The sequence below is a fragment of the Lissotriton helveticus genome, chromosome 7 (genome assembly GCF_964261635.1).
Source record: "Lissotriton helveticus chromosome 7, aLisHel1.1, whole genome shotgun sequence".
Taxonomy (NCBI): domain Eukaryota; kingdom Metazoa; phylum Chordata; class Amphibia; order Caudata; family Salamandridae; genus Lissotriton; species Lissotriton helveticus.
The window spans coordinates 1,856,532,860-1,856,553,012 of NC_136068.1; the positions used below are offsets into that span (position 1 = coordinate 1,856,532,860).

The 20,153-nt window shown below is 44.1% G+C and overlaps 1 protein-coding gene across 1 annotated transcript in view; it reads right to left on the bottom strand.

Annotated features, from left to right (window-relative positions):
• LOC144770834 (rap1 GTPase-activating protein 1-like) overlaps positions 1-20,153 on the bottom strand; it is a 114,874-nt gene that overhangs the window by 79,730 nt on the left and 14,991 nt on the right. Inside the window, exons 3-6 of the mRNA XM_078655614.1 lie at positions 8,616-8,694; positions 7,070-7,123; positions 6,896-6,979; positions 4,158-4,258 (exon numbers count right to left, since the gene is read on the bottom strand). Coding sequence (XP_078511740.1) covers positions 4,158-4,258; positions 6,896-6,979; positions 7,070-7,123; positions 8,616-8,694 — 318 coding nt within the window. The remainder of the gene's footprint in view (positions 1-4,157; positions 4,259-6,895; positions 6,980-7,069; positions 7,124-8,615; positions 8,695-20,153) is intronic.

Genomic DNA, 20,153 nt, shown 5'->3' on the forward strand with positions numbered 1-20,153 from the left:
AACCTGCCGTGCGCTCATGACGAGCTGAGCTCGTCATGTAACGCGGTAATTTCAAAATTACCGCGTACAGCGGGAAAAGCCGCCGCAGCGATGCGGTTAAGGAACTCTGCCTTTGGCCTTGTTCCTCAATATGGTTATGGAACTCCCTGTGAATTGCAATATCTGTAAAATGTCCAGCAGGGGGTACTTTGGGCCACATCTATCAAACATTTTTTGCAATCGCAAACGGGCCTCTTCTCAGAACGCAAAAAATGCTATCCACATGTAACAAGCCCTATTTTTACGATTTAGTAACCTGTTACCAAATTGCAAAATGAGTTTGCAATTCGGTATTTGGAAGGGTCGTGTTTAAAACGTCCATTCCAAATACCGAATCGTAACGGTATGTATGAATGTTTTGTGACCGTGAAGGCAGTCGCAAAACATTCAAAATTTACCACCAACTTCAAGTGATGGTAACCCATTCGGAAATGGGAAGGGGTCCCCCAAGGGACCCTTTCTCCTTTTGGAATGGTGGCAAAAACGTTTTTTAAGAGCAAGCACTGATCCCATGGACCAATGGCTGCTCTTAAAAAATGAAAAGAAAACTTCATTTTTGTTTTTCAATGCAGCCCGTTTTCCTTCAAGGAAAACGGGCTGCTTTTTAAAAAAGAAAATGCTTGCTTATTTACAAGCAATCACGGACATGGTAGTCTGCTGACCCCAGTAGGCCACCATTCCCGTGATTTAAGCGATTTCCGGGGGATCGCACATTGCAACCTACGTCATCAATATTAATGAGGTAGGTTTATTTGCGAGCCCCTACGTATCGCTAAATGAAACTCTTAGAGTTTCATACATTTGGAATAGTGAACACCTAATTGAGATTTGCTGAAAATCGCAATTAGGTCATCTCTATTCCAAATCTTGATACAGGTGGCCCTTTATCCCTTATCTAATACATCTTGTATTAAAAACGCTAAATAAAACTCCGTTCTAAAATGAATGCAAATGGAGCTCATGTACATTCCCTGGAGACATCCCAAAACTCCATCCCTTTCCTGGACCTGTGCTGGACAGCACCTTCCACCTCATCTGCAGTGTAATCTTGATGCTGAATCCTAGCAGAACTAGAAAGGGGCTGGTGTCCTCCTCAGCTGATTCAAGGGCATTATTACACCATTTGACTATGAATGTTCCTTTTCAGTTTTGCATAAGGCGTGTCTTTTGACATGTAGAATATACAGGTTACTGATGTATTACCATCAGTTCGCAAGCCAGTACTGCAGACTGCACACTGACCAGACTATGAACAGGATGCAATACGACTTATGTACAAAGAGGCTGCATTGCAAACTGACCGTGTGTAGGAGGTCTCAACACCAACAGCCCAATGAATATTAATTAGGCAGGTCGCCATTTGCACCTCCTTGTGAAAGCAGGATGGTGGCCTGCAAGGGACAGGTGACCTCCAGCTCTTTATTGGCCTTCCCAAACGAAAATAAAATATAGCAGCAAATGGCATTTACAGTAATAAGTGTTGCTTTGATAAATACTTCCAGTTGGCAAGACATCAAGGAAGAGAATGCAATGGTACCACAGACCTCTCACTGCTCCCCTGAGCCCAGAAGACACACAACATGATCCCCAACTAGGGTGTCCATGTCTCAACGATGGTGTGCGACTAAGCAAGAGTGATAGCAAAGTTTACTGATGGCTGCTTGGAAATGCAGGAGTGATGACAAGGTTCACTGTCTGCAGGCCTGAAAGTGGTTCGTTCATGCAGACTGGGGTACAGGACAGTGGTTACAGGAGATATGTGCTCATGAGCCCACCTAGAAGGCTGAAGGTGGCTGGCTGGAAAAATAGACATTTACATCTGAACAAGCTATAGAGACACAGCGGGTCAGTCTCCAGAGTCCACTCTTCCACTTTCAACAAGAGAAGCAGAGCAAACTTTAGGCTGATGTATAATTCCTTCCTACCTATGTCTTGAAGACCCTTAGACATAAAGACTACTGCTATCTGATATCGTGTTGTTTTCTGTGTAGTGTATATGTGCACTCAGTCTGTCTTGAAACAGTATTCTCTTGTGCATGCTAGCATCTATGTGTAGTGCTTTGACATCAACAGTGGTGCCTCTAACCAGAAACTCATGAAGGGGAGGAGAGGGGCAGTGAGAGGTGCAGCTCCTAACCAGGATTCCTAGTTTGGAGACTGTCTAAGCTGCAACAGGAACTGAGTCCCCATCCAACCCCTTCGCCCCCCATTCTCTGCATCAGCGTCCCACACACAAACATTTGCCAGGAAGGGTTTTCAGAGAAAAACCGAGGAACCTCTTTTGATTTCAGGAGATTTTGAATCCCGCAATGTGTTCCCTGGTGCAGGAGAGATCCCACACTTGGGATGTGATGACGCTCGGGCCTCAGGACCAGATTCAGCATCACGCTTCAGGGGTGGGTTCCAAAGACTCGCAGACATGGCTTGAAGTAGTCAGACTCTAAGCTTCAATCATCGCCTCTTCAGCTCTCTCTGTTTCCTCTCTTACCCTGGGCTCTGCACCTCTTCGACCACCATGCTTCTGGAGGCTCCAGAGCGTGAATCTAGGACACCGCAAGCAACAGATTAATCACTGCCCCTGAGGGGAGCAGGAGGGAGACTCCAAGACTGGACCTGGAGATTTAATCAATGACAGGATCCTGGCTCAAGAAGGAGCAGGCTCTACCCTTGCTGTTGTCCACAAGGTCTTGTCTTCTCTCTTCTCATCTCTCAGGAATCAGAATGTAGAGTCAAGGAGGAGTCGGTAGGTGGAGCGGAGTGGGCTTGCATCGGTACATCCCCCGAGCTTCCTGTACCCGGCTTCCGGTTGGGGTACGCTGAGTGAATCATGGCACTGAGGACTGAATGACTCTGGCATCAAGCAAGACACGGTGGTGGTTTGAGCTGTGATGACTGGTCAGGGCCGCATGAGGTGTGCGTTTTCCGCAGCTGCCTGGTTTTCTTGGAAACTGTTTCCCTGTCAGTGCTTTACTCTGGCTCAACCAACAGAGACTGCTAAGGGGGGATTGTTACCTGGCCAGTGTGGCTAGGCTTGGTACTGTCCACCTTTTTCCATCAAAGCCATGTAGGAGCTATCCTCATGTGATGTTGGTATGGATTGTGACAACAGTGGTAAGCATGTTGCCTCTACAACCTCCTGTTCATAGTTTTTCCAATTCGGCACTTACTTTTTGTAGCTCTGAAGTTCACATCTTATTTTCTAATAAATGTCTAATTGCCTTAATCATTTACTTCCTCTAATGACATCAGCTCTTCCTTTGCCCATCCCCCACACAGACCTTTAATGAAATGAAAGAGGCATGTGCCAATCAGGACAGGAGGTGGTAATCACCCACTGGGCTTGGAATCAGTGATCTTTGCTACTTCCTCAGGGCGATGGCAATAACATCTCCTTTAATTAGCTCATTCATAGGTCATCTTCGGTCGTTTCTACCCTAACAAGGTGCTATGGGAATATACAATTTACCCAGCATCTAATTTGGATGTCAATTAACACATATATGTCCTTAATAAGCAGTTCCCTAGTTAGGGGGTGTTTATAGTGTCTGACCAGCTTACTGAGCTACCACTGATGAAATGTACTTTAGAAGTACAATTTCTCTTAATTTTATGAGTTTTAGAAGCAAATAAATGCACCTTTACAGCTGCTGCCACAAACACACACATTTTGAGACATATCTCTTAAGCACATATGGGTCCATTTTCTGACAAGGTCCTCTAAAGTGGCATAATAAGGGTCATGGACAGAAGCTAACATTTCTTTCCATACACACAGTCCTGTACAGGAGTTCCATCTACAGACAAACAGGGCTGACCAGAGCTAGTACATTACCCATTTGCCTGCTTGAATGTATTAGTGTGAAGGAATCATCCATGTCTACAGAAGCATAGGATGGCTGCGGCAGACAGTATAGGCTTTCACCTCACAGGAGTTCAGAGTCGGCAGAGTCGGCAGAGAATGACTTTTCAGGTGGCACCAACCAGGATATAGCGCTTTGTACTGACAGGGATTTTACAGGATTTTGTGAGCCAATGTCATGCCCTCCATGCAATGGGAGTTAACACACTGAGCTGTTTGGTGAAATCAAATGGCCTTCTCATACTCAATGATTACTCACCCTCGAAAGTTCTGCAGCTGGACTCTCTCCCCCAAGAAGTCCAGGAACTCAATGAAGCCCAAACTCTCATCGTTGTTGCTGAAGACCTCTTCCTCTGTTGTCTAAGGAGAGAAAAACAGTGCGATAATGTACAACCAAGGGCGATATCGTCGACACACGAGAAAGGGGCGTTGGCAGTAGAAGAAATTGAGAAAATCCCCTTAAAGGTCTTCTCTTGCCACCAAGTTATAGCCAGCGATAAGGAAGTCTGTGAGGATGGGACAGCTGTGATGCCCCTCACAGAGTGAGAGCTATGTTGACATTTAAACTCAGGGTAAATGTGGCACTCAGGTCATTCTGGCAAAAGTCACTTGTTAACAAGGAATGATTGTCAGTCAATAAGGGACTCATTGGCCAGTTGTTCTATGTGCTTACAACAAAGAGGCAAACTGCAGGGTGCAAAGACGAAACTAGTCAACAATGATTTTCACTACCACTATATCTGATAGACCTGATTTTAGACACTGAGGTATATTTACTAACGATTTGTGAGGGCACTCACATAGGAAAAACAACACTCAATGTAGTGGTGAGATTGTAGTGAATATGGACACCAACTCTATGGTGGCATACAAACATCAAGGACAGAATATCAAGGGACAACATAAGTGCAGATAGGGAAGTATGGATTTACTGTACCTAACTCCACATCTATGTCCCTTGAAGATATATGTAAAATGGGTATAGGTGGAGTTAGGTAAAGAAATACTAGGCTTACCTACCTGTCGATATTTTATTTCCAATATTCTGTTCTTGGTTCTTGGTATTCTGTCCCATAGATACTGTTGAGTCGATACTCAGGGTCCACCAGTGCAGAGATACTATGAATTGTAAAATCTTGCTAGCGTAGCACAAAATATTCAGTGGCAAGTGTGTTCTCCCTATCAGGACTTACGTGCAACTTTCATCATGTCCAGCCCCAGACACCGACTACAAAACATGCATTAACCCCTGCATATGTGTGGATGAGCCCAACACAATGGCAGACGACCCTGGTATATTTTTATAGTTTGTGCAGAAACAGGTAGAAACACCAGTCTCTTCACTTCATATCCGGATGGTCAACAAGTGCCTTAGAAAGCCCATATCTGGGATGGGAGATAGGTGCTGGTGGGCCACGCCCGCACCATTTTAGTTTTTTTGGAGGCTACAGAAGGTTCTTACCGGACAGGATTGTGCAGAGAGAATTGAAGACCAGCAAGTATTCAGTATTGGCTGTCCTTGGGCTTTTTCAGTAGACTATCTAATGTGTATGTGGCCTTTATTTACAGTCATTATTAGCCAGAAGTTATGACAGCAGAAAATAATTATTTTTGTAATATTGTCTTACAGCATCGCACACTTGAATAGTAATGCACAAAACAAGGAGAGAGGTGACAGAAATGACTGTGCATATATTGTAATGCACTTACCGTGTAAACTGGTGATAGAACCTTTACTTTAGTTAATTTTAGAATGATTCATGGTCAACTCCATATACAATTGAGAACAGGCAAGAAGTGCCTCATATTTTTCTGCCTCTTTTTGTGTCCTTTGTCTACCAGCAGATCAACCCCTTATGTCTGGAAATTGGCTAGTCTAAGCTGCAATGTTAGCCATTACAGTTTAAATCCTGTGAAATAAACAAAAGATTTGAATTGAAGGTCCACCCCAAGAACTACAAGATGTCCCAAAACACAAGGAAACAAGTGATTATTAACACCTGCAATTCACCCCGATGACTGTGAGACATCAACAAAACATGCAACTCATTGCTATGTCCCAAGCCAAGGCCCATCCATGAACTACTAGCTATCCCAAGACGCAGGGAAATCAAAGAGGATACCCTTCTGAAACTCATCTGAATTACTTTGGGACATCAAAAAAAATGTGCATATCATTGTGAAGTCCCAAGCCGGATACACCACGCAAAGTGCAAAATATCCCAAGATACAGTGAAATGAAACCAGATGCACACAAATAAGTCACATTAATAACTTAGAGACATCAACAACATTTAAATCTTTTCAGTGTACCAAAACCGGGATCCACCCTATGAACTACAATATATTTCAAGAAAGAAGGGAATTAAATGGGACACACATGAGATTCACCACAATGACTGTGAATCATTATGTAAATAGTTGTGGCGTACCAATCTGGATCCACCCCATGAGCTACAAGATATCCTAAGACCCAAGGGAAAGAAAGAATATACACGCCTGCAATTCGCCACAATGACTGTGGAACAACAACAACAGCAAAGTTTTGTGGGGTACCAGACCTAAATACAACAGATGGGCTACATGATATTCCCAGAGAAGATGGAATTACCATCCTCATTGCTAAGAGAATGAAATGCTGAGGGTCTCTGTTGACAGTGCCCATCTATGGCTCACCTCACTGCCTCATGGGAGATTCATAAGATGGTAAAATATGTTTCTAGTGTTGTTTCAACAGGGGCACTCTAATTAGATTGAAAAGCTGCATTTCTATTGGTCTTGAGATAGGAGAATGTCTCTCAAAAGATTAAGAACCTATTCCCAGGATGAGCTCAGGAGTTTTGGTTAAATGTGGTGCTCTCAGCACATTATCAAGGGCTGTCTTCAGGAGTGCTCGCATCAGGGGGACTTTCTCCCGAAACAATTTAATCGTATTAGCATGAACTTTACAGACCTCTAGCAGCTCCCTTTGTCCATTGGTTTCTAGATGTGCCTCACCTGTCCGTGTTTTTGGTAGATAATCCCAAATTTGAAATTATTGCTGATGACGTGCTCGTCGAACGTGACTACCAGTTGGGATGCCTGGACAAAAAGCAAGAGTCAAAATAAGTTGTCACCAGCAAATATCTGGCAGTTGGTGTTTGTCCTCAAAATCAAGGCTCTGTATCTTACCTTCGGGTAGAGTACCGGTAGAAATCTATCCACATTGACCTCCTCACACAGAAGCTGAAAAGATACAAGAGGATTAGAGAATGTTACTTAATCTCTTGCCTCCATGGCTCAGACAGGGGGTTGGGTACCCGTTCAGTGACAGCATCTGCCTGTCTGGCTTGAAGAAGGCTTAGTGCCGTTATATGTTCAAAAAGCTATGGTCCAAGTTAACTTGCAATATCCCTTTCATGTATTGTTATGGTATTTTATTCCTTACAATGTATGTCATGTTGCCTTCCCAGTTTTTCTAAACAAATTGTTGGCCCCTCCCCCCTTTACCTAGTTGCCAAGTGGTCTTGTGTCAGGTGTGACATCTTCTGCCAGTGCTGATGTTTAAGGCAGGACTTTGAGCAGTAAAAACTAAACAATGGACACTATGGGGCTGCACATTATAGTAAGAATAAAAATCAGCACTGATCACAATTAAGACAAACTTAACTCCTTGTAAATAGAACCATTTTCTGCGTTGACAAATACAAAGTACTCTTCTGGGCTGGAATTGCAAAGCCCGTTTGTGGTTGCAACCCTGCAATTCTCTAAAGCACACGATTTGCAACCACAGAAGGGAATTTTGTTTTGTATTAAAACCATTTTGCGATTTGGAAAATGTTTGCTGATTCACAAAGGTGATTTAGTAATGCATACGGAATCTCTATTTGGAAGGGGCGTGTTTAAGACATCTCTTCCAAATTGCAACTGCAGTGCAATGTATCAATGCTTTGTAACCATAACCCGGTTGCAAAACATTAAAACGTTACCGACTCCCGAGTTGTGGTGGTAACCACATGCAAAAGGGAGGGAGTCCCTTTGGGATCTGATTCCCTTTGTGAACACTAGAAAAAGGTTGTTGGTGTCGGGAGTGGTCTAAAAAGCAATCACAGACATAGTGGCCTTCTAACCCCAGCAGGTCACCAGCACTCTGATGGCCATCAGTGACATTGAGTAGCAATCTAAGACTGATCTCATGAGAAGGTATGAGGTAGGTCAGATTGCCACACATTCCAAATGCGAATTGTGTGACCCAACCTATCTGTACATAGACTTGTTCACAATATTCTATTCCATTGGCAAAAAGTTGATGCACAATTTGTGATCACTTTTATGCAAACAGAATTTTTGGTACATCTATGTATGTATGTACTGCCAAGCTACAGGAAGAGTGTAACATTTACCCTGCAAGTCTGTGAGAAGCAGGGCACATCTGCTCTGGTCTGTTCTACAGAAGAGGCATACATTGACTTTTGTTCTCCAGCACACTCAGAGAGAGTTTGCACAACATTTTTCTTGAAACTTTTGTGGGGAAGCGAGGCTGTCTACTGCGTAGTGCTGCAGAGAACCTCGCTTCTGAGTTATAATAAGTTGCAGCAAGAAAGTAATGGCATTATTTACTGACATGCTGTAATAAGAAAATGAAGAATTGTTGTTTATGCCTATTGTGTGCGCTCATTAATCATAAATACATCTTGAAGTAGTCACCTTCCAGAGTTGGACTTGAACCCCACCTCACCTTGGCCATCTGCACAGCATTGGGGAATTCTGTAAGGCAGGAGATGGGGATCAGGTCATTTTTGGTGCTCGTCCGCGTCCTGTAAAAGGCAAAGTCCAAATTAGAAGAGGTTGAAAGGTGGGGTGATTATGTCACCTGCTAGTCACATTTCCTCCAAACCTCAAAGGGACCTTTGCAGTTTTTGAGGGGTTTTTACATCACCTGCTCTTCACAGCTTCCCTGTTCAAGGTGTGGTCTAGTCCAAGGAAGTAAGTGACACGTTCAGGATCTCTAATGTTCAGAGATTTCTCTAAGGTCTAACACGACATAGTGACATTGCTGATATAGATTGCAAGCTTTGGACTGATCAAACAGATACAGATGGCAGCTAAAGAAGACCAGTTCTGCTCCTGCTGAGGACCGCTGTTGTCTCCGAAATCCATGGCTTGTTGCGATCGATTCACTCTTCCTGAAAAGTGGACTTTTCTACCCTACACAGCCTAACATAATTTGCCCATGAATTGTCAAGGATCCTTTTGACCTCATGAATTTAGCATAACAAATTCCAATATGTACTGTCATGATAAGGCCCATGAGCTGCTTGGCCATGAGGGCCGAAACGTTGACAATACTCACTGCATCTGACCGAACCTATATGACTAGCACAAGAATGAGCATGAAAAGACTGGCAAACTATTGTTCCACATATTTAGATAAGGTGTAGGTTTGGCACAATTGACACACTCACTATCCCACTTCTTTCACTCGCTTTAGTCACATTTGGTACACTGGGCCTTCAGCACCATTGTCCACTCAACTTAAGTGTTCTAAATGCAATAAGTTATAAAACATGGTCCTGCTTGATTTCTAGATTAATTAGTGCAAATAATATATATTGATTAAACCTATATTACATTGCCAACCAGATTGTGTCTTTCTTTATGCTGCAGTCAACATTTGGCGAGCCAGCCAAAATTCCAGTTCATCTTCATCTGACTGCTGATGCAGAGTTGCCTGTCCCTGCTGTACAGATCTCTGCACAACAAACATAGAGTGAGCAGATGCTATGTTTCCTGAAGTTCTGCCTATTCACGTGGTTGAGTAGGGTCCAGAACCGCTGTCGCTAAGATGAGTACAACTTGGACTCCGCCCCTATTTTATAATTAAACCTTATTTGTGGCAATGTTCAATATGGATGATGTGACATGACAAACATATGGTTGATATGCATCAGCACCCTTTTCTCTGCATGAGGGACAGGGAAGAATGAACACCATGGAGACAGCCCGGATTGGAACCAGAGGTATAGAGTAAGGATAGTGAGTCGGGGACTGGGAAACCAGTGTGAAGTTTGATGTTGCAGCAGGGAAACTGTAATGTAACCAGTGGTGGCAGCCTTTACTATGAGTAAGATCAGACACGCAACTATCAAGTTCCCAGATTTAACATATCTGGAAGGTGGTTTTCTGGGGAAAAGTGATCAAAGCCGAGTCATCATTTGTGTCTGACAGTTTGGTAAGGGGACAACCAGATGGTTGGTGGTAATTGACTTTAACCTGAGCATTGTCAGACCCTTGGTTGCCTGACCTAGGTAGCACATTAGTCTATTACAGTGGTTCCCAGACAGGCGTCCGACAAGCGGCAGGGCAGGTATTGGGCTGCTGTGAAGGAGATGACTTGTGCTCTTTTTCGTGACCCCAGGAGGTGCCAATCCAATTTTTAGATAGGGGTTGGAAATAGGAACGTGATTGAGACGTTCTCTCTAGCGCTTTCACGCATCCACATCCTAGTATCCTTTGTTTTTTACTTTTACCTCCCGGACCCTTGAATATAATTTGGTGTCTAAGTACTGTGTGGGTAATTTTAACTCACTCTCACATCTCTTAGGTCCACATACCCACATGCACAACTGCGGCGTCTCCTAAAAGATCTCTAACAAAGAGCCCTCTCGCAGGGCCCAGAGGGGGACAGCAGCGCCGCCCCCACGAGGAGCAAACGCTCGATGATAAAGCATGACACTTGCAAGGGTGTGTGAGGACACTATTTCTAAAAGGAGTAATTCCCACACCTTCATCTAGTTCCAACTGTGTACATAGAGACCACACTTCCTCCTTTCTACTTCCGTCTTCCTCATACACAACCAGAATAGGTTGTCGTTTGTCTTATAGGAACAGTTACTCCTTATTGATTATGTGTGAGTCTTTGGGAACATTGGTACTGGACCTGCCTTTTTCCTCATCGCTCCCTGCGCCCCCCCCTGTATGGTAATTGACTTTTACCTGAGCATTGTCAGACCCTTGGTTGCCTGACCCAGGTAGCACATTAGTCTGTTACAGTGGTTCCCAAACTGTACGCTGTGGCTCCCTGGGGAGCAGTCAAATCTAGCCAGGGGAGCCGTGCACCAAGTACATGAATGCATTTAGGGCCAGATGTAGGTAAATTTTATTTTACCACCTCTTAAATACCGCATCATACCGACTCGGTATTTAAGAAGTGGTAAAATAAAAGTACCGAGATGTAGGTAAATACAGATGTGCATTTACCGATTCGGAAACAATCTGTATTTACCGATGCGGTAAATACCGACCGGTAAATGCCCATGCATTCCTATGGGCTTTGAAGCCCATAGGAATGATTGGGCATTTACCGGTCGGTATTTACCGCATCGGTAAATACCGATTGACACAAGGGTGCAGGGGGTGTCACTTTGACACCCTCTGGCACCCCCAAAAGAGGCTCAGGTGCCATGTGGCAGGCATACCTGCCCTAAGGGCAGGTCTGCCTGTCATATGGCATAGGTGTGCATGCACACATGTGCAAGCACACCAGAATCGGTATTATACCATCAAATAGTATTTGATGATAAAATACCGATTTTTTAATGCTTGTGGGACTCAGAAGAGTCCCACCTACATATCAATTTTCCCTATTCCGTAAAAATACCGACTCGGTATTTTACATAATCGGTAAATTTACCTATCGGTAAATTTACCGAGTCTGTAAAATACAGGGCCCTACATCTCAAATTGCATTTACCGGTCGGTAACGGCCGAATTCGGCCGTTACCGACCGGTAAATGCCTACCTACATCTGGCCCTTAATGTTGAAGGGGTTGTTGGCTTCAGTTAAACTAATTACACTTAAACACATGATGTCGATCATTTGTAAGTGGCATGCCTAAAGCTGTAAACATAGTGCTCAATTCATGGCATGTCGAGGGAGATGACCTTCATATTTCACTGGATCCCCACATTTCAACACTTCCAAAGTACGCGGAAGATGCCTGATTTAATTTGTTAGAATCGTTAATAGTTTTGTTTTATTCCAAATGCATTTTACATCAATGCAAGTTATCAGGAAAGTACAGTTGTCCTGTCTATTAAACACAATAAGTATGACTAAGTATTGACATTTGTACTTGAATCATAGATACTTCCAGAACACATTTCCTTCAGTACACACACTTACAGACAGGTCTGCTCTCTCCTTGAGCACAAGGAAGTAAAACACTATAGACGGCATAATACCAACATTTGGAAGCAAGAAAAGGGGACATTTTAAAAAAAAATAACACAGAATTTTATTTTACTTGCATTTATTTGGAGGCAATTTGAGGAAGGAGACAGTAAAAATAAAGCTGTATATGGTTTAAAAAATTGTGAGTCTCCCTGCTGAGATAGATCTGTTGGCACGTGTGATGGATAGAAATGGAAGTGCATGCAAATATTCTTTAAGTGCAGAAACACTTTGGCAATTGGGCCTACATACATAGGCGGGCTATCTAGCACTTTAAGTGGGATACAAAAGTTTGAGAGGGTGCCCTAAAAAAGGCTGCTTGGCCAAAAAAGTATAACTAGGAATATTTTATTAGATGTGCCGCCTTAGTAATATGAAACATCCTGCATATATGATAATAATACCTTCATCAGCTTCATCCCAATTATTTTCAGGGAGAAAATGCAAGTACTCCCGAGACTGTGCTTACACCCCACCCACCCTCCAAAAAAAGTTACAATAGGGAGCCATGGGCAATGGCCAATGGGTCAAGTAGCCGGGGATCGAAAAAGTTTGGGAATCACTGGCCTATTGGACGATAAACTGATTTCATGGAGGAGAGGGAGGGTTAGAGTCCCCGACCTGAGGTGAGATAGAGTCCCAACCGCAAATAGGTTCAAAGTCCCTATTTTTATCCTGAGAGGGCTTGAAGTCCTCTGGTATAAAAGGATGAAGGTAGCTCCAACAGATACTGAAACAAGTCATGCACCGTTAGAAGGAGCAAAGGGGATTGGTTTCCCCAGAGGAGGTTGGTTTTTCCCAAGTACAGGAGGTTAGGGCCCAGATGTAGGTAAAAAATATTTACCGATTCTTAATTACCGAATTTTACCGATTCGGTAATTAAGAATCGGTAAATATGAAGGGTGGACATGTAGGTCCATCCAGATGTGTATTTTACCGATTCGGTAAATATCTGTATTTACCGAATCGGTAAATACCGACCGGTAATGCTCCATTCATTCCTATGGGCTTTGAAGCCCATAGGAATGAATGGGGCATTACCGGTCGGTATTTACCGATTCGGTAAATACAGATTTTGACAAGGGTGCAGGGGGTGTCACTTTGACACCCTCTAGCACCCCCCAAAAAAGGTTCGGGGGCCATATGGCAGGCAGACCTGCCCTAAGGGCAGGTCTGCCTGTCATATGGCACAGGTGTGCATGCACACATGTGCATGCACACCTGAATCGGTATTTTAACATCAAATACAATTTGATGGTAAAATACCGATTTTGTAGGCCTTGTGGGACTCAGAAGAGTCCCACCTACATATCAATTTTACCGATTCGGTAAATATACCGGTCGGTAAATTTACCGACCGGTATATTTACCGAATCGGTAAAATTACCGATTTGCCCCGGTTCAGTCCCCCTACATCTCGGTAGCCAAATACCGGTCGGTAACGGCCGAATTCGGCCGTTACCGACCGGTATTTGGCTACCTACATCTGGCCCTCGGTCCTTCAGGTTAGGATATGTAATGTTCCCAGGGTTTATTAGAGGTTTTGACAAGAAAGGGAAGAAGGTAAAGTTATTACAGAGAGAAGCATTTCATGCATGAAAAAGTATGCTAAAAGGAGACTGTGCACAGTCAAGAGATACCTTGAGAAAAGTAATGGACCCAAATGAATTTTCAAGGAAAATATTGGCTAAATGCGAAGCTGCCTTCCTCGCCTGTCTTGACGAGACAACTTAAAAAACTTCTCACAGATATATGGACACATAAAAAAAGGCTCTATTTGTGGGGGAAAAAACTGCATGCTAGGAAGCAAGGGCGTTTGACGCAAAAAGTACCAGGCCGTATACCAAACTAAAACTCGTTTTACATAAATCCTACAGAGATACAGAAGAAATTAAAGAGGCCAGAACGGAGTATGGGTGCGCCCTTAAAGAACTTAAATGCTCTCTAAGAGAAGAAACCTGGTCTGCATTACATGCAGCCTCTGTAAACAGAGATAACACGGCCTTTTGGAAGTAAGTAAATGTCCCCTTTTTGGTCAACCGAGATAGCTCGTCTAATGAGATAGCCATCGCCGAAGACCAATGGGTGGAACATTATTCTAGGCTGTACAATAGCACCATACAGGAGGTAACTAGGGAAACAGGACTGCTAGAACTTGACGAGTTGCCGCCTATTAGACAACAAATTGATATTTATTTTGACCTAGACAAGGTTAACCGCGCCATCACGACAAGTATGGGAGGGAAAGCGCCTGGACCCGATGCAATACCTGTAGACCTTTATAAATCTAACCTGCCACTATGGGTTCCGCTTTTAACACAAGTGATTGCAGCGTATTACTCCACTAATTTTATACTATACTTAGTCAGAATAGATATTGGTCCCCATCTTTAAGAAAGGTAGCCTTCAGAACCCTGCATGTTACTGACCTATATCATTGTGGGTCGAGTTATACTAACCAGATAACTGTATTGTATCCGATCTACAATTCGGCTTTTGAAAGGGTCTGGGTACTGTGGAGCAGGGTTTATATTTAAACACCCTCTTGTGTAAATACACCAAGTCTAAACAAGCATTTGTAGACTTAACTGCAGCCTTGGACTGCGTCACTCATGATATAGTATGGAAGATCCTGGTGGATTTGGGGGTGGAAGCCCTGCTCATACATTTTTTGAGGCAATTCTACCATGATGCAAAGGCAAGGGTTCGTTACAGGGTTGGCGGGGAGTGTACAGTGCCATTCAACGTATGTAGAGGGGTGAGACAAGGCTGTGTCTTGGCATTCTTCCTATTTACATTATATATAAATGATCTGGAACAGGTATTGGCGAACGAGAGCCAGGATTTGCCACAAATTGATAAACGTCCCATACCTGCCCTAATGTACGCGGATGACGCTGTACTGATGTCATGAAAGCTGATGGGGCTCCAACGGGTAGTGTCAAGTTTTACCACGTTTATGCACAACTTGGGTCTCACAGTGAACACCTCAAAAACTTTTATAGTGAAATTTGGGCTAGGTAGTAATAAAAGTAAAGACATCAACATCAACGGAAAATTGGTAGAATGTACTAAAACCTTTTTCTACCTAGGGATTCTTTTCAACCAGAAGGGGGCTTGGACCCAGGCAGCCCATGCCAGGAAATTATTGTTCATGAAATCGACCACCGCTTTAAGCAACTTTTGCAGAAAACTGGGTAGACGTCCACCTGTAGAATTACTGCAAATCTATCAGGCAAAGTGTGTCTCAACTGCTATATACGGCACAGGCATTTGGGGCTATGTAGATTCGCAGCACCTACAGCTAGTCGAGAACACCTTCTTCAGATTCCTTCTGGCAATCCCAAACAGTACATCCACTCACATTTGTCACGTCGAACTAGGAATGCTGATTATATCAGACATATTACAAATAAAACCTGTTGTAACACGGAACACCTCGTCCAAGGGGACAAACAAGAGGTGGAATGGTGGCGACTCACTGATTCTGTTTCCTCACCTCCTTCCCTTCAGGACGAACAAGACCCTTGGTAGAGCTCGTCGGAAGAGAATGCAAGCAGCGCCTTTAACTGGACGCAGGACTCTGAGGGAGACCCAACCCACCGTGACGTCAGCTTCACAGGATTGGTGAAAAACACGGAACTTCCACAGTCGGCGTGTGACGTCACCAAAGGAGAAGAGACACGGAGACCGGGAGAGGAGGCGAGAGGAGGACGGCGTTATCTAGGAGGAGAAGTAGACAAGCCAGGCGGAGAAGTAGACGAGCCAGGAGGCCAACGATACTGTGCTGCGCCCTGCCACACCCCCGAGGGAGGAGTGTGGCTGAGACAGGTACGGGAGAAGCATTCGAGCTGGGTGGGGAGGAGGAGTGCGGTGCCGCGATAGAGCTGGGTACACTCTCCTGATATCTTCCCCGTTATCCGATTCGCTTGTCTTTCCCCTCCCTCCTTACACGGTTCTCCCCACGATTCCCTCACAAAAACGCTTCAGCCAAGCACGAGTCAGCGGTGTCCCTTCACTACCCTGGTTCCCCATGGGATAATAACAGTACGAGGGCGTTAAACTAAAATGGTCCTGTTGTTTTGTGCCTCCTTACAGTTGCCTCGAGAGAGGGAAGCTTCCACCACCTAAAACCAGAAGGCCCGTACAGAAAAAACACCCAGTCACGAAAAGGAACACCAGCGGAGTCATCACGGATCCAGCAGAATTTGCCAAAGAAAGACTGACGTTTCGTCATAAAAAGTTGTATATGAAAATAAAACCAGCGTTACCTAAACGGCGTTTGCAGCCTCTTCCTGATCCCCCAGTTATCCCTTTACACCTGTATTAGTGTGGCATAAGATATGGACTACCCAAAAAAACTCTCTTAATAGGAACATTTTAAATGACAGTCGCAAGCTACAAGAGGCCCTGAATATACAGTGGTTAAAGTATATAAAAAAATTCACGACTAATCTTGGGCATCCTGAATATTATAAGGATCCTAACACCTTAAGTGCAGTCATGAGGTAAGACCTCAAAAGAAGATTCCTGTCATTTTTCGAGACAAGTAGATCCTCTATAGTGATGTCAAAGACAACAGTACAGGCCCATCAACTATAACTGACTACATACAGTATTCAGCCGTATCTGAGAAACACTTTAGTTGGTTATGACAGATTTGTGTTAACATGTTTTAGACTATCTATTGAGCACAGATTAATCAGTTTCCCCGACATTAACGACTGGTCCAGATTTATGAGTAAATACCCATGCGATGATGTGTCCCAACAGTCAACACTACACATTCTTTAGCCTTGCCAATTTTAATCTGTTCAGAGAAGGAGGTGGATTTTGCCAATGTTAAGAATACTTAGCCTTAGACAATGTCAGCCTGTGTTATTGGTTATGCAACTACTAGAGTACAAACATTTTGCCACCTTTTCAATTTTTCAATTCAAGAATCTTTATTCGGTGATTAAAAAACACCATAAAAGCACATTTATATACACAGATAACAATAAAACATTATTAAATACTAATTAGGATCCTTGTACATAATTGATACACTAAAAAGAGTGCCAACATAAGGGCCCAATAAATACAAATCACAATTTCTTCATTCATCTCCCCTCGTCTTTCTTAAACGAATTGCGACTTTGATAAAATTCAGAATGCTACATAGAGTTAATGGGTCAGAGGCTTTTAACAGAAATACTAGGGCATCCCTGGCGTGTTCCAGATGAGCCTTTTTAAAAATATTTACAAGGAATCTACGCCTAGGCATGGAAAAATAGGGACAAAGCAAAACAAAGTGAAGGGTATCCTGCGGAGACCGATTGTCGCAGCCGCAGGGACCCTTCTGCTCGATAGATGAAGTAAACCCGGCAGGTACAGCCAACATGAAGGGGAGCAGATTCAGTCTGAGACGGCACATTAAAAATCTGTCCTGTGCATTATGTAGAAGAAATAAGTAAGGCTCCATACCCTCCACGCTTTTTACCAAACCATGGGCCCTCACAGTCTTTTTCACTCCTTCAGCATCAGCTCGCCGTTGGGTTTCTTCCCCCAAAAATAGTTCCCCTACTTGCTTCTTGTGCTGTGCTGAAATAGTGGATGGGTTCGTGAAAAGATTCTCCAGCCCTAGCTCCTCCAGGGTATTTTTCACGTATTTGAGCCAGGGGATGCGCATTGAGTGGGTCCTACCTAGGCAGTCCGATAGAATTTCTCTGCTTAAGTGCGCATCCGGGTTTATCCATATTTTTAACCAGGCCACTATTGGCCTGAGTTTTACCAAATCTTCCAAATATGGCCTCCCTAGCTCCCTGTGGGCTATAAAACCAGCCGTACTGGGTGGCACCCTCAGAATTGCTTTCAAATACCTATTTTCTTCCTGTTGGATACTAGTTGTGTTCACGAACCCCCAGACTTCTGCCCCATAAATTACTTTGGAGCATGTTATGGAGCCGTACAAATTCATCACCTGTTCCAGACTCCATCTGCCCACCCTCCTGCCGTATCCAGCTATCGCCCCATTAGAAGCAATCATTTTAGTGCAACGTTCCGCCACCAAAGGGGTAAATTGCAGGGCCCCATCAAAAGTTACCCCAAGGTAGGAGAACGTCTTAACCTGCTCCAAAATGTGGGAACCAATTGTGTAAACAAATTTGGAGGAAGGTTTTTTGCCGGCCAGGAGCACATATGATTTCCCTAGGTTGACAAATAGGTCTAGGTTACTCATAAACTCCACAAACCCCTCTATCAGGGTTTGTAGGCTACGTGGTGTTCTTGCTAGTAAAACCGCATCATCTGCATAAAGCAGGACGGGGATATGCCGCAGCCCAACCCTTGGGCAATCTGCCCTTAGACCCAGAAGGAACTGCTCCAGGTTGTTGATATAAAGAGAAAACAGAAAAGGGGCAAGTATACAACCTTGTCTGACTCCACTCCTACATGGAAAGGAGTCAGACAGTCCTCCCTCCCTGTTGAATCTGACCTTGGCCGTGGTGTCACTATGCAGTTCCCTCAATATGGTGATTAGGCCACTCTCTATCCCCATACCTGACATCATATCCCACAACTTTCCTCTGTTGACGTGATCGAATGCTGCTGCCAAATCCATGAATCCCATATACATGGGTTCATCGCTGGCCAAGGTATACTTGGCAGTCAGCATGTATAGGTTCAGGCACTGGTCACTAGTGGACCTCCCTGTCCTGAACCCATACTGGGTATCCGAGAAGATGTTATTCTCTTCTGTCCATTCGGTCAATCTATTCAGGATTGCCCTTCCCAAAAGTTTGGCCGATACGTCAATCAGGGAGATGGGCCGATAACACTTCGGGTCGTCCCTATTGCCATTCTTGAAAATTGGTACAATGATCGCCTTAGACCATGACGGTGGGAGCCCACAGGTAATGGCGGTATTTAAGACCCTGGTCATCAAGGGAGCCCATAGATCTATGTTACTAAGGAACAGGTCAGGAGGAATTCCATCCGGGCCCGGGGCTTTATTTTTAGTTAGACCCTCCATCCCTGTCATAATCTCCTTGAGAGAGAATGTAACTGGTGGGGCCTGTCTTGGGGATACCGGTGGTTCCACATGGGTGCCCGACTCGTAATTATATAAACCCCTAAAGTGGGTTACCCATTGCTCCGGGAGAATATTAGCCCCTATCTCCGGAGAATCATTTTCTAAAAAGGTCGGTTTATTGATGATTCTCCAGAACCCCGCTAGATCTTTTCTTTCCCCAGCTTCTCTTAGATCTGCCCATGCTTCTGCCTGTAGGGCAAGTTTCCTCCTTTTGATCTCTTTTTTATACTTTTCTCTACTGACCCTAATAATCTGTGAATCCCGTGGTTTCATCTTGAGGGAGCATTTCAGTTCCCTCAATGCCTTGGAGCAATCTCTATCAAACCAACGGGGAGTTACCTGGTTACGTATGGGCGCACTAGACCTCAATAATTCATCAACTAGGTTAGCAATGAGGACAAACGCTTCCAAGACCCTTGGACCCTGTATTTCCAAATCTAAACAATCATTAATGGCCACTAGACCCTTATCGCCCAAAGTTTTGTAAAACTGTGCCCCATCAATTTTAGACCACTTCAATCTCCTGCCTTGATCAGTGGCCCTCTCCTCGATTAAACAACGAGATTTAATTCCAGTGCCCACCTTGTAAAGGAACGTTAAGGTGAGCGGGTTATGATCACTAAAACCGCTCCACTCTATCCCTACACTGGTTATTTTGTTGATCAATGATCTCGAGACCAAGATGTAATATATAATAGATGCACAGCCCCTGCCCTTAAAAGTTGGTGGGAGCGTGCCATCCAACTGTGGGTCTATCATGTTAACGGTGTGCTCTAGGTCGTACTTAAGCAGAAGCAACCCAAGAGCAACCCCAGTCGGTGTATGTACAAAATGCGGCCCCTTCTCAATTGGACATTGTGCCCAATCTGTATTTGCCTTTATCAGTGCCGGACAGAGGTGACAGTTAAAATCTCCTGCCAAAAGCAGGCCATGAGACGGCCCTTTGTTCTGGGATATGATTTCTTGACCCA